Source organism: Polypterus senegalus, chromosome 17 (genome assembly GCF_016835505.1).
Source record: "Polypterus senegalus isolate Bchr_013 chromosome 17, ASM1683550v1, whole genome shotgun sequence".
In the NCBI taxonomy this organism is placed as follows: Eukaryota; Metazoa; Chordata; class Cladistia; order Polypteriformes; family Polypteridae; genus Polypterus; species Polypterus senegalus.
The window spans coordinates 78,803,265-78,819,262 of NC_053170.1; the positions used below are offsets into that span (position 1 = coordinate 78,803,265).

Below are 15,998 nucleotides of genomic sequence, written 5' to 3' on the forward strand. Positions count from 1 at the left end.
ACACGTGGAGTTACATTACCTACACTTGACAGGCAACATATATTGTATGTTTTCATAAATGTTTAAAAGCTGTATCTTTTATTATAATGTTTGTTCTGATTAAAAGAAATAGCATGCTATTTTCTATTCATAGAATTTATTGTAATTTCCTGATTTACATTTTTTTGGAAGACATGCCACAAATTAAAAGATGGTGGTGTCTTCTCCTGCTTTGGAAAGCCAGCATTAAAAGGTATTTAACTTTTCAAGCTGTTTTTTTAAAGGAAAAAAAGTTATCAGAATTTGTCAACTTACAGTATTTTTGATATATTTTTTTGCTTCCAGCCAAGACAGCCATCTTCAGATTCCACACGGAAATGAGGACATTCTATGTACCACATGTAGTGCTTCCTAATTATCAGTTTAAAAGTTCTTTGCCTCTAATTGTATATATTAGAACTTCACAAAAAGACTTTAACCAACAGGTCACAAACCAGGTCTCCAGTGAGGTCTTCACTGACTTGTGTATTTCTTCAGCCATCAATCAGTCTAGAAACACAGACTGGTAAACACTTTAAATTATGTATAACTTTTTACATATTTCTATTGCAATATGTTTAGGTGAATGTTTTAGTAGTTTTTAAAGCATACTTTTCAAATTGGGAACAATTAAAATACCTATTATTTGAAATGATGAATTTGGCCTTCACAAGTGACAACATTGTGGTAATTGGACTCTTTGTCTTTCAGGTACTCACTTAAGTACAGTTCCAGTAGACTTACACATTGAATTAAAATTGAAATTGAATTAAAGCAATGTCTCTCTATAATATAAAAAAATCTTGGGACGAGACAAGACTTTTTCAGAGAGACGACAAGACGCGACTTTCTCAGAGAGACACTTTTATGTCCTGCGAGATGAGACTTTGTGCCAATAAATTTAACCACGCCCGGGGCTGGAAATAAAAGACAAAGAGTAGATGATAAAGTAGAACATTGTAAAGAATTCAAAAACGCTTGTGCGATACACATGCAGAGCAGGTTGGAAATAATGGAAGCAATGATAATGATAGTAAAGATCGCATTAGCGCAACCAAAACGGAAATTATTACTCGGTGAAATAATGGAACAGCGAAAAGAGAGCAAATATATTGTTTGGATTTAAACTTTAAGTCAGAGACTTGTAGATCATCTAACTTGTGTTGCCATCAGGGAAAAGTAGTGTTCCTTCCCAGTGAAGAGGCGTATCTGCGAGAATTAAAAGATTTGTTGTTTCGTGAAAGTAAAATCCACATATGCTGTCACGCTTGGGTCACAGAGTTGCACAGATACACAGGAGATTTTAGAGACAGAAATGTTATTCAAACACTTCAAACAAACATAAGTCTCTTGAATCGAGCTCTGTGTGTAGTCGGAGGGGACTGTTCCGTCTCTCAATTAAAAGAATAGAAAATCTTCCTCTACATAGGGGCTCGCCAAGGGAGTGGGAACCCCAACAGGAGCAGAGGATGTCTGGGGGAGAAGAGAGACAAGGCAGTGAAACAAACGGACAGCTGCTGTACAGGCTTTTAAATGTTTGAAGTGCAGTACGAAATGCAGATCACATGGCACGGCAGCAGCAGCAATCCAGCAGCTGATTGAGCAAAGAGGAGGTAAAAAAGAAAGTATTTGTCTCCCATTGTATCACCATTTAAGAGGGGGTTTCGGAGGAGTAGCCACGTCTACTTTGGGTGCGTTCAGCCCCCTCTTAACAATGCGATCGGCAGAGACATAAAATGGCTAGCACATAGCACAGGCCTTGGTTGGCGAGCGAAGTGAGCACTTAGTCATTTTTAATTATTTGTGCACTTTCTGAATGGTTTCTAAGTAGACATGACATTTCCTTGAAAACGAACTACTGTGGTTGTACCCTGGAGCTTATTTTTTTCTTTTTTACTCTACCTCATGAATACAAGGAATACAGTAGAGGAATAAAGCAAGAGAAATCAATAGAGCTAAGCATTCCTATGACATGCTTTGGTCATATTGGTGTGTTCATTTCATAAACTAATTTGACCTTTCTTTGAATAAAAGTGGAGTTAATGTGTTGATATTCCTAATAAAATACTTAACACTCTGTATTTTTTTCGTTCTTCATTGATCAAAAACATGGACTGGCTTTCTGACCTGGTCCAATAGTTCCTGGTCTACTCAAAGGACTGTATAGCGAATGGAGGACACAGATGGATGTCCTGACTGGGATTGTGTGCTTTATTTCTTTAAAATATATTCATATTTGAACCTGGAACTTATGTGTGTGTGGTTGTGTAAAGGGTTTGGATGCTAAACTGCCCCCTACAGGTTACACTCCACCAATGTGGTAGTTATACCAATGATCTTTGCGTTTTGATACATCACTTCAACTTTCAAGAGCTAGACTGTTGGCTTGCAATTTCAAGATGGGAGTCTAATTGAAAGCAAAATTAGTTGGGATAAAAATCTGTAGCCCCCTGGAAGTGAATATGAGAACCACTGTATCAAACAATGCCATGTTATAGTTCACTCCAAATCAGAATTATGAATATATACTATATGTGTTTGGGTGTGGGTGTGTGTGTATATATATATATTGTGAAAGGTGCTACATATGCGCCCGACCCGACACAGACTGACAATGGAGGCACGTTAAAATCAACCAAAAATGATTTATTTTCTTCTTCACCTGGGGTCCACGTCTTCCCCGTGTCCCTCAGGTATAACACGGTCCCAAGCACTAAGCACACCAAATAAACCCAAAGAAAGTCACCACAACACACTCTTCTTCCTCCAACACTCCTCCCAGGCTTCTTTGTCCTCCTCTTCCCAACTCTGGCAGCTGCTGGCTCCTTTTATAAGTGCCCGGAAGTGCTCCAGGTGCTTGATTTCCGAGTTCCAGCTGCACTTCCAGGTGTGGTGAAAACACTGCCCATAAGGGCTCAAGAGTTCCAACTGCAGCGACTCAAAGACAGTTTGTTTTTATGTTGATCTGTTGGGTCTATGCAATCTACTTAAATGTTGCACGAAAAACGTTTAAGAACAATCACGATTGTCTCAAACTCAAAAGTTATTCAAAAATGTAAAATGACGTAAATTTCCTGGCAGTCACAGGCTGTTTAATTGATAAGGACATAACATCCAGTATTTCACATACAGTATACAGCTTTTAGTAATGAAAACGTTAACCCAGCCACAGGGGATGCACAAACCAGTGTGTTTCTTCGTGCCGGTCCCAAGCCTGGATAAATGGGGAGGGTTATGTCAGGAAGGGCATCCGGTGTAAAATTTTGCCAAATCAATATGCGGACAACAATACTATTTTCCATACCGGATCGGTTGAGCCCCAGGTTAATAACGACTGCCACCTGTACTGTTAGCCAACAAGAAGAAGAAGAAGGAGAAGAAGGGGGGGAGATGTGTCCGGAGGCAGGAGGAGAGGAGGAAGGTAAAGAGAGTGGAACTGAGTGCAGGAACTTTGAATGTTGGCAGTATGACTGATAAGGGGAGAGAGTTAGCAGATATGATGGAGAGAAGAAAGGTTGATATATTGTGTGTGCAAGAAACTAAATGGAAGGGGAGTAAGACCAGGTTGATTGGAGGTGGATTCAAATTGTTCTATCATGGTGTGGATGGGAGGAGAAATGGAGAAGGAGTAATTCTGAAGAAACAGTACGTCAAGAGTGTTTCGGAAGTGAAAAGAGTGTCAGACAGAGTAATGATTTTGAAGATGGAAACTGGAGGTGTGATGATGAATGTTGTTAGTGCATATGCTCCGCAAGTTGGGTGTGCGATGGAGGAGAAAGAAAATGTTTGGAGTGAGAAGAATGAAGTGATGAACAGTGTACCCAAGGGACAGAAATTGGTGATTGGAGTGGATTTCAATGGACATGTTTGTGAGAGGAACAGAGGAGATGAGGAGGTGATGGGTAGGTATGGTGTCAAGGAGAGTAATGAAGAAGGCCATATGATAGTGGATTTTGCCAAAATGATGGACAAGGCTGTGGTGAATACGTATTTTAAGAAGAGGGAGGAACATAGAGTGACATACAAGAGTGGAGGAAGATGCACACAGGTAGATTACATCCTATGCAGAAGAGTCAATCTGAAGGAGATTGAAGACTGCAAAGTGGTGGCAGGGGAAAGTGTAGTTAGGCAGCATAGGATGGTGGTCTGTAGGATGGCATTGGAGATCAAGAAGAGGAAGAGAGTGAGGGTAGAGCCAAGGATCAAATGGTGGAATTTGAAAAAGGAAGATTGCAAGGTTGAGTTTAGGGAGAAGGTGAGACAAGCACTGGGTAGTAGTTAAGAGTTACCAGACCGCTGGGAAACTACAGCACAAATTGTAAGGGTGACAGCAAGAAGCGGGCTTGGCGTGACATCTGGACAGAGGAAGGAGGAAAAGGAAACCTGGTGGTGGAATGGGGAAGTACAGAAGAATAGACAGAGGAAGAGGAAGGAAAGAAGAAGTGGGATAGTCAGACAGATGCAGAAAGTAGACAAGAGTACAAGGAGATAAGGCGCAAGGTGAAGAGAGAGGTGGTGAAGGCTAAAGAAAAGATGTACGATGAGTTGTATGAGAGGCTGTACACTAAGGAGAGAGGAAAGGACCTGTATTGATTAGCTAGACAGAGGGACCGAGCTGGGAAAGATGTGCAGCAGGTTAGGTTGATAAAGAATAAAGATAGAAACGTACTCACGAGCGAGGAGAGTGTGTTGAGAAGATGGAAAGAGTACTTTGAGAGGCTGATGAATGAAGAGAACGAGAGAGAGAAGAGCTGGATGATGTGGAGATAGTGAATCAGGAAGTGCAATGGATTAGCAAGGAGGAAATAAAGACAGCTATGCAGAGGATGAAAAATGGAAAAGCCGTTGGTCCAGATGACATACCTGTGGAAGCATGGAGGTGTTTAGGAGAGATGGCAGTGGAGTTTTTAACCAGATTGTTTAATGGAATCTTGGAAAGTGAGAGGATGCCTGAGGAGTGGAGAAGAAGTGTACTGATGCCGATATGTAAGAATAAGGGGGATGTGCAGGACTGTAGTTACTACAAAGGGAGTTGCATTGCGTCTTTGTAGACCTGGAGAAAGCATATGACAGGGTGCCTCGAGAAGAGTTGTGGTATTATATGAGGATGTCAGGAGTGGCAAAGAAGTATGTGAGAGTTGTACAGGATATGTAAGTAGGAAGTATGACAGTGGTGAAATCTGCAGTAGGAGTGACAGATGCATTCAAGGTGGAGGTGGGATTATATCAGGGATCGGCTCTGAGCCCTTACTTATTTGCAATGGTGATGGACAGGTTGACGGACGGGATTAGACAGGAGTCTATGATGTTTGCTGATGACATTGTGATCTGTAGCGATAGTAGGGAGCAGGTTGAGGAGACCCTGGAGAGGTGGAGATATGCTCTAGAGAGGAGAGGAATGAAGGTCATTAGGAATAAGACAGAATGCATTTGTGTAAATGAGAGGGAGGTCAGTGGAATGGTGAGGATGCAAGGAGTAGAGTTGGTGAAGATGAATAAGTTTAAATACTTGGAATCAACAGTATAGAGTAATGGGGATTGTGGAAGAGAGGTGAAAAAGAGAGTACAGGCAGGGTGGAACGGGTGGAGAAGAGTGACAGGAATAATTTGTGACAGGTGTGTATCAGCAAGAGTGAAAGGGAAGGTCTACAGGATGGTGGTAAGACCAGCTATGTTATATGGGTTTGAGATGGTGGCGTTGACCAGAAAGCATGAGACAAAGCCGGAGGTAGCAGAGTTAAAGATGTTAAGATTTGCACTGGGTGTGACGAGGATGGATAGGATTAGAAATGAGTACATAAGAGGGTCAACTCGGGTTGGATGGTTGGGTGACAAAGTCAGAGATGCGAGATTGCATTGGTTTGGACATGTGCAGAGGAGAGATGCTGAGTATATTGGGAGAAGGATATTAAAGATAGAGCTGCCAGGCAAGAGGAAAAGAGGAAGGCCTATGCAAAGGTTTATGGATGTGGTGAGAGAGGACATGCAGGTGATGGGTGTAACAGAGCAAGATGCAGAGGACAGAAAGATGTGGAAGAAGATGATCTGCTGTGGCAACCCCTAATGGGAGCAGCCGAAAGAAGAAGAAAAAGAAGTAATGAAAACGTTGATGGATCAAATCAATAAATAAATTACTATTTCCTAAAATGTTTCTGTATGTCCCTGTCAGTTTTAAAATCAATTTTATCTGTTTTTGCAAGCCTTTTAAAAAATAATTAAGTTTAATATTGTTTAACGTGTATAATTTGCTAGTTTGAATATGATATACATTTATAGGTTGAAAATCTCTAGGTATGAGTTTCATGAGGTACATTCTGTTTGAAGAAAGATTTGTTACTTTTACTATAATGTAAGACTTCAGGTGAAAACATAATGAACAAGCTTTCAAAATAATAAAAAAAACTACTTCATATCTGCAAAGTTTTAGAAATGTTAAAAATCTTAGAATGGTTGGATATCATAAGTATCGTATGTCAATGTCACCGCCATATTGTGAGTGGCACTGCTGTGGAGTGAAATAATGGATAAAGATGCCTCATGCATGTGCTGCTTGGGATTCTGCAAACCGCTGTACGCTCCAAACCAGATCATCCCGGGGGATTACATTTCATAGGTAAGGCTGAACAATTGTTTTGGTTATATGTGGCCATTAGAAAATCCTGTTTTATAATCTTAACTTTATCTACACCAGGCCAAGCTAGCAAAGCTATGCATTTATGTGCTCAAGTGAGCCTCCAAACAACGTTTTGGCTAAACGTATTTAGTCATTAACTATGTAGATTGTTGTTAGCTGTTAACATTTCTCAAACTTTGAAGGTTTCCCAAAGAAATCCACCTCAGGAAGCAGTGGAAGGTAGCCCTTAGACGGGATTTTGAGAAAGCTGTCCTGTGATGTGTGCTGTGCTAGTTTGGTAACAGATTCTGTACCAACATCATATGATCAAAGCTACCACTTGCTTACATTAAAAAACAAAGGAGGTTTGACGATTCCTTCAGAGGGTACAGTCAATGTGGTCAAAGTAGCTGAGCGTGTTATCCGACAGTCGATATTAGGGCAAGCTGTCAGTGTATCAATCAGTTTGTTCGGGCTGAGATTGGTTCAGATGATGTGTTTTTTTCTCAAGGAGCACATTGAGGAAACACAATTTGAAATTGACAACCATCATTTTATGCTCGTCTTTAGTTCTGTCTGTCTTCTATAAATTAAGTCTGCACCATATTGCCAGACTGAATACTCTCGATTTACAGGATCTGAGTGAGCGAGAGGGAGTGTAAGTCTGTAGGAGATCAGTGAGGTAGGGGGGAGCAAGACTGTGGAGAGCTTTAAATGTTAAGAGCGGTATTCTGTATTGTATTCAGTAGTGAACAGGGAGCCAGTGAAGTTGAGAGAGAATAGGTGTGATATGTTCAGTGGATTTAGAACAGCAGGGTATTATCCTAGCAGCAGAATTTTGAAGAAGTTGTAAGCAATGGATACGTTTTTGTGGGATGCCAGATAGAATAGCATTATAATAATCTATACATTAGGGATTATATAATTATTATTATTTAATAATTGCCATTATTAGTGAAATAAATGCATTTAAACGGTTCGCCAAAATCTGTTTTATATAAACGATACTGTTTTAAACGTTATTGTGTTTTCACCGGAAAACCCGGTTTCCACGTCTACCTGTGTTAGTTTAAATGGCACTTTTGCCACTCGCAATAAGGCGGGTGCGCTGACGTATCGTGTCGACTGGGCCACACAGTGAATGCGGCGTCTATCTATACTGTATATGTCTATGGTCTCGCAGAGGGCATGACGCGAGCGACCCTGGGAAAGGGCGTTACGATACTCACGTCATTACATGGGCGTGTTATACACATGGGTACATGTAGATATAAGTGTGTTGTGAAGGGCGTTCCGTGTCTGACGTCACAGGCATTGCAGTCTGCAGCTTCACTCTGTTGCTGCAGTTAAGACCCTTCTTTCCAAGATCGGGTAGTAACAACACCTTGAAGCTGTTCTTCGAAAGTTAGATACGGTGTCGACACGTCAGTATCGACCAGCCCATCACTAGCGACAAGGCCTTTAATACGCATGGGCGTAGTTCTGTGTCGGTCCGCCATAGAATGCCGCCTTCCGGGTCCCGGGTATAGATCTACTAAAAGAATAAAGTAATCCGCCGTCGTCCTGTATATTGTTTTTCATTTCACTACTTATGTCTAACAAGCTGCTTCCTCATATTTTACCATATTTTTGACGCAATTATACCGGTATTTATCACTCAACCTTGACAATCACACACTAGTGTAACGAGAAAGGTTTCCCCAATTGCTCCCAGTTTCTCGCTCTTGAAAGCTCTCTGTGCAATTTCAGGAGACGACATAATATGAATAAGTTTTGTAAAAATGTAAACTATTATTACCGGCCAGGAACTGATAAGATTTAGAAATTGGATGTTGTTTGTAATAAGTTGGTATACATTTTCAGTTTACATATTACACAATGTGAACGAAAGCGGAACACTAAATCACGTTTTAATATGCACACGGAGAGGTACAAATGCGGGACAAAAAGTTTTCCACTTGACACCTGCGGCAACCAATGGGAAGTTAGAATGGTCATATGTTAGAGAGATTCGTTTAATTTCATCCAATTAAATAGATTCTGACGAAAAGAACGAAGGCGGTTTGTTGGCTAAGGTTTTTGTCTTTAGGTTACCTCGTTAGTCAGACATTTTTTAAAATTCAAAGTTAAAACCGAATTACTCAGCATGGGGCCCAATTTGCAGGTAGAAGACAATTACAAAAAACTAAGTAAAGGAATTCGGGCAATTTTACTGGGTCCACCAGGAGCAGGAAAAGGCACGCAGGTACAAACTTTTAACACTTGTTTTATTGGGTATGAAAATCGGGCATAGGAAATCAGTCGTGATTGATTCGAAAAGGTTTATGTCAGTAGTTTGGTTGATTTTTGCATAACAAGCGTTATTTTTTAGAAACACTCCCGAGTCCCCGGCATGCGGGAGCGAGGGTGAACATGAGGAGGGCATTGGGTTCCTCGAAGTGACATGACATCGATACTTGGCTGAATAAATATCGCTTGAATTTCGCATTATAATCCAGAATTAGTTGGTTCCACGAACGCAGAGTGTTTCTCGTTAACTCAGGACTGGTTTAGTCAATCAATGATTATTTGCGCACTTATGATAGCTAAGCAGTCCCGAGAAACGAACTTGAAAAAATCAATATTGGGTCAAACAGCACAGAGGGCAGCGTATTATCAGCAAATTGAGTCTTCCACTTTAAATGTGATTCATGAGTTATAGTGGGACAGCTTGAAAAAGTTTTTTTTAAATTTTTTTTTTAAGTTGCCATAAAATATAAGAACATGTAGTAGAGACCTTGGCAGTCTTGTTTTACAGTTGCTAAATAAGTAATACTTCATATGTACTAACAAATAGTTCGCTGTTAGAAAAGCGAGATGTGCTGCGTGGAAGTCGATAGAAGACTAATAGCTAAGTACTTTACGGTTCTGAGTTGTGCCTTGTGTGATTAAATGTTAATGGCGATGCAATACATTAAAAGTAAAAGTTGCATTTGAATCCTCTAGTTTGGGAATTACTTTAAGCCCCGCCGAGGGAGTTTTCCCTCGTCAGAATGTCTTTTTACACAACACGACTACTAGGCATACAAGTCAGTATTTTTTAACGTACTTACCCGTGTGCATATATAGCCGTTCTCTAATTAGCTTGGCGGTGTCGTTATTCGCACGAGTACAGTCTGATGTTTGGGATGCCTAAAGTGTTCTAATGTCCGTGATACACCTTTGGATAAATGCATTTTACATATAGTCACTTAAAAAAAAAAAAAATCAAGTTGACGTCAAAGGATCGCGCAGTTGGCACAGGTAATTTGCTGCGAGTTCTCTGGTCACCAGGAAGTGCCAAGGCGACTGTGTTGTCCTTACTAAAAATATTTTTACGTACAATTCGAGCTCCCTCATTTATCTGATTTTTCAAAGAAATGACCACTAAATGGATGATCCCACTGGGATGCTGAAAAGTTGTCTGACTTTATACGCGTATGCACAGAATGTCACCACAAACATTTGGATGAAAAACCACATCTTACGACGACAGTGCTATACTTAGCAATTTTTATTATGACTGCTTCTATTTTACTGACAGATAATTTACAAAAACATTTTACATTTTTAATAGTTTACTAGTTAAAATTGTAAACTTTTATAAAAATAACAGAGGTCGAATGCAGTTAATTATTGACTTATATAATTGAATCATTTTAATGTTATTCTTTTATATTACTCTAGATCAGGGATCTCCAACCTTTTTCCCCCATGAGAGCTACTTTTACAAAATGAAAATGGCCGAGAGGTACTTGTGTTTTCTAAGGTTTATTCTCATAGCTTATTTCAACCCAAACAATCTGAATAAGCTTGTTTTGCCTTAACATTTACAAAATGGTGGTGTCCACAGCTCACATTTTGCATTAAAACATCGCACAAAAATATTTAGTTCACCTGCAAGTGCATTTTGTATGTCTGTATGCATTTTCTAGAGTACCTCACACTACTGAATTAAAACATGAATGCTGTCAAAACAAAACAATGCAATTCCAAATACACAGATATTACTTATTCATTTGTCATTTCGTTACATGTCACTGTGTCACTTTATTCACATGTCCAGTTGCATGTGTGATGTGTTTTTAGTGAGTGAGATGATTGGCACTGCATGGAGTCAACAAGAGAGGTGTCTGGTGAAGTGGAGCCACTGAGGTTCTCTCTTATGGAGTCGTTTAAATGTTCGCCTGTCAGTCTCGTTCTGAACTTTGACTTCATGACATTCATGTCAGACTCACAGAGGTATGTAGACCCAAACAGAGCAGACATTTTCAGAGCTGTTTGGTGAAGATTCTTATAGTTATCTGGCTCAACTAAATTCCAGAAATGTTGAGAATGCTGTTGAGACTTTAACTGCACATTATTTTGAAGGTTTACTAATATATAATATTTAAAATCCAATGTCTGTTTGTATGTCCGCTTTTCACCAGAGAACTACTTAACATCTTTAGATCAGGGTTTTTTCTATAATTTGCTTGAATATTCCGGTTGATTTTGTGACTTCTCTCATTTCACTAGGTACCGTAGTTTGCTTGCAGTACAGATTTATTTGCGTGAATCTCAGAGACATGCAGTGGGCAGAGGAGAGGGGCCTTCCTCACTCACTCGCCTGCTTTGGGGCATATTCCTAAACTCCGCTTAGCAAGCGAACGAGAGAACAATTGAATTCAACTTTGTTTGATATTTAAAGTAAAGTGTTACTTGGGTCTTGAGTTTGAGTCCGGATATTCTCTTAAGTGTATACCACATTGAAAAGATAGATTGCAATTCAGATTGTGGATCGTGATTTTGTGTTAAAAGGATCATGATATGATTTTTTGGAAAGATCGCCCACGCCTTATTTGACTAATCAAGTTTTCAAATTAATGTAGGATTCATTAACCTTTTGGTGAGCAATTTGGAAAGGGGTTACGAGCTAACGGTAGCTTGTGAGCGACATGTTGGAGACCCCTGCTCTAGACAAACAAATATAGCCATGACTTGTATCATATATGACAGTGGGCTTTCTTTCTAATCGTTGTTTGTTCTGGTGGTTTTAAAAACTCCCACATAAATTGGGTTTTAAGGAAATGAGCACACCATAGTTGATCCTAAAATGACTCAAATTACATTTGTGAATGTATCTGCTCTAGTTTAATGTTAGAGGTTTGGTTTACTGACTTAGAATTGGTACCTTTTGCAATAGGCAATTTTAATATAAGAAACACCTATTTGTAACCAATTTTTATTACAGTATCTTTTCCTTTTGCATCTTGCTCACAAAAAATGAGGACAAATTTAGTAATAATTTAAATGTAATTTACTGTTAATTCTTGTCTTTTTCAATTGGCAACACTAATTTAGATAACACATTTCTCATACAAAGAATGTACTTCAAAGTGCTTTAGAAGATGAAAATGAGAAAGTTACAAGAAAAGAAAAAACAAATAAGATTAAGAATAAGTAACAACAACAAAAAAAAAACATACAATCTTATAAAACATAGATATGTAATTAGTTATAAGAGTAGTGTCCTTATATGCAATATCATATTGTAAGTCTGTAAAGGTAAGTCTGAAGATAAGGTCACATGGCTGGGAGGACAAACAGAAAACCAAAAAACACAAAACTCAGCTCAGCCCCGACTGGGCTCTCTACCTGAAGTAAACGTGCTTAAATTGTTCCTCATTGTTTCCAGGCTTAATCTGATTCATTTGGTGCTGTCACTCTCATGGACCACTGGGGCACCAAACTTCATTCCAGCATCACAAGTGGCTGCACAGTGCCTGGTGGGCAGAATGGTGGCGCAGAATGCCACCATTGAAGAACTAGAAAAGAAAACGGAGAGAAGTAGAGATTAGTAAGGATTGCCAATCCCTGAAGAACATAATTCTGTGCCTATATAGTCCAATGTTTCCCAACTTCAGTCCTGGAGACCCCCTGTGGCTGCAAGTTTTTGTTCCAACCAGCTTCTGTTTTTAATTGGACTCCTGGGCTAATTAAGTGATGTTATTTCCCAAGTTCTGTGTTTTGGGAACAATATAGAAATTAAATGTACCAATCAGTTATATGTGAATAATGTATTTTTTTCTTTTTAACAATACTGTATTTTCATCTTGATTTTCATTCTACTTTTCTAGGTGTTCTAACTGTTTAATTAATCCATTATTTACTAATTAGTGGGTCTGATGCTAAAGTAGTTGCAGACTTTGATTATTCAGTGTTGTTTGCCAGCATGCCTGCTCTGCTCATTTTTAAGATACAACGAAGGGGGAAAAACTGCACAGAGAAAGGGCAAAATATAATGAAATCAACAAAAGAGAATTAGCATTTAAATCTATAGCAAAAGAAGAAATATTACTAAATGTCTCATAAATGTAAGACATAAATGCTTCTGTGTAGAATAAAAGAAAAATAATACCAGCTAATGAAATGATTAGGAATCTGGTTGGAATAAAAACCTGTAGCCACAGTGTGCCCCCAGGACCGAGGTTGGGAAGCACTGATATAGTCTATTAAGAGTATCGGCCACAGGGGATGCACAAACCAGTGTGTTTCTTCTTGCCAGTCCCTAGCCATGGATAATTGGGGAGTTATGTCAGGAAGGGCATCCAGTGTAAAGTTTTGCCAGATCAGTATGTGGATAATGATACAAATTTCCATACTGGATAGGTCGAGGCCCAGGTTAACAACAGCCGCCACCAGTACTTTTGACCAACAGGTTGCTGGTGAAAATTAGGCAACTGTTGGTCGAAGACAGAGAAGAAGAGGGGGAAACGTGTCCAGAGGTAGGACAGGAGGAAGGTAAAGAGAGTGGAACTGAGGGTTGGAACTTTGAATGTTGGTAGTATGACTGGTAAGGGGAGAGAGTTAGCAGATATGATGGAGAGACTAAATGAAAGGGGAGTAATGCCAGGTGGATTTAAATTGTTCTATCATGGTGTGGATGGGAGGAGAAATGGGGTAGGGGTTATTCTGAAGGAACAGTATGTCAAGAGTGTTTTGGAAGTGAGAAAAGTGTCAGAGTAGTGATTATTAAGCTGGTAACTGAAGGTGTAATGATGAATGTTGGGTGTTCGATGGATAAGAAAGATTATTTCTGGAATGAGTTGGATGAAGTGATGAACAGTGTACCCAAGGGACAGAAAGTGGAGATTGGAGCGGATTTCAATGGTCGTGTTGGTGAAGAGAACAGAGGAGAGGAGGAGGTGATGGGTAGGTATGGTGTCAAAGGAGAGGAATGAAGGTCAGATGATACAGGATGTTGCAAAAAGGATGTGCATGGCTGTGGTGAATATGTATTTTAAGAAGAGGGAGGAACACAGAGTGACGTACAAGAGTGGAGGAAGATGCACATAGGTAGATTATATCCTATACAGGAGAGTCAATCTGAAGGAGATTAAAGACTGCAAGGTGGTGGCAGGGGAAAGTGTAGTTAAGCAGCATAGGATGGTGGTCTGTAGGATGACATTGGAGATCAAGAAGAGGAAGAGAGTGAGGGCAGAGCCAAGGATCAAATAGTGGAAGTTGAAAAAGGAAGACTGCACTGTTGAATTTAGGGAGGAGGTAAGACAGGCACTGGGTGGCAGTGAAGAGTTGCCAGACAGCTGGGCAACTGCATTAGAAGTAGTAAGGGTGACAGCAGGAAGGGTGCTTGGCATGACATCTGGACAGAGGAAGGAGGAAAAGGAAACCTGGTGGTGGATTGGGGAAGTACAGGAGAGTATACAGAGGAAGAGGATGGCAAAGAAAGTGGCATAGTCAGGGAGATGCAGAAAGTAGACAAGAATACAAGGAGATAAGGCACAAGGTGAAGAGAGAGATGGCAAAAGCTAAAGAAAAGGCGTATGATAAGTTGTATGAGAGGCTGGACACTGAGGAGGGAGAAAAGGACCTGTACCGATTGTCTAGATTTGAAACCAGTGATTTCAGTACCCAAAATGCACAAATAAAGGAACTGCTTTGTGAAAATGCCAGCAATACTGCTGAGATGAAGTTAAGTTTAACTGAAGCGGAGAAAGGTTTGTGGGAGGTAAAAACCAACAGGGCATTGGGGCCCAAATGGCATATCTCGGGGTCTGCTCTTAAAGTCCTTCTCTAAGCAGCTCTTTCCAGTTTTTCTTTTGCTTTTTAACTGTTCTATGTTATTGTACCTGAGCTTAGGAAATGATTAGTCATTACTCCTTTTCTAGTGATAAACACCAATATGCCTACTGTGTAGAAGATGCACTGCTGGTTAGCTTACATTAAATCTGCACTTTACTTGATAAGTCTGATTTATATGTCAGAGCACTTTTTTTTTTTTTTTTCTTCAGCATTTTATTCATCATTCAGTACAATCTTTCCTCACATACTGATTGAATGTTACGTGTGAATGTTAACCCATTTATTAAATTATGGATTCAGGACTTTATTTTAAATCATTCACAGACAGTCCATGTGCAGGACACTTTTTCAAAAAATCATTCATTCAGACATAGGCAGTCCCCAAGGCTATGTTCTATCACCTATACTTTTTACCCAAGTTACCTGAGATCGAACAATAACCACTGTTTTAATGTCAAATATACTGTACTGAAGACACCATGTTGATAGGATGCATATCTAGGAATGATGTAAGCCAGTATTTAAATCAAGTAGACTGTTTGGTAAACTGGTGCAATAAGAAAAATAAGATCATACGCTGAATGTCAAAAAGACCAAAGAAATAATATTTGACTTTAAGTGACATAAATCGGCATGTTCAGTCATAAGGAATATTACAGATAAAGAAAAAAATGCTATACATATGGAATTAAGTATCACTAGGGGGCTTTGCCCCCTGCCAATTCTACACACCATTGTGAAGAGGGGGGCTGAACGCACCCCAATGAGATGCGATCACTCATCCGACACCCCCACTTAAACGGTCATACAATGGGAAACAAATGAATTTTTTTTTTTACCCCCCTCCTCTTTGCTCGATCAGCTGCTGGTTTGCTGCTGCTGCAGCGCCGCCGTGTGGTCTGCACTTTGCTCGCCTATCCCTATCACTACGCGCCGTTGTGAAGAGGGGGGCTGACTGCACCCCAAGGAAGACGCAGTCACTGATCCGAAACCCCTCTTAAATGGTAATACAAAGGGAATTAAAAAAAAAAAAAAAAACATTTTTTTTTTTAACCAGCCGTGCTGCGTGATCTGCATTTTGTGTGGCACTTTGAACGTTTAAAAGCCTGTACAGCAGCTGTCCTTTTGTCTCGCTGCCTTGTCTCTTGTCCCCCAGACATCCTCAAACACTATGCAATCCTTTTTCGCCATTCCGTGATTTCACCGAGTAATATTTTCCGTTTGTTTGCGCTAATGCAGTCTTTATTCAAATTTTTTTGAGACT

The 15,998-nt window shown here is 39.8% G+C and overlaps 1 protein-coding gene across 2 annotated transcripts in view; it reads left to right on the top strand.

The window, feature by feature from the left end:
- Positions 1-8,662: 8,662 nt before the first annotated feature.
- The window catches only part of ak2 (adenylate kinase 2), a 54,391-nt gene continuing 47,055 nt past the window's right edge, over positions 8,663-15,998 (top strand). Inside the window, exon 1 of one of the 2 annotated variants that reach the window (XM_039739529.1) lies at positions 8,663-8,876. In XM_039739529.1, coding sequence (XP_039595463.1) covers positions 8,778-8,876 — 99 coding nt within the window. In that variant the 5' untranslated portion in view covers positions 8,663-8,777. The remainder of the gene's footprint in view (positions 8,877-15,998) is intronic. The other variant, XM_039739530.1, reaches the window with a different exon arrangement.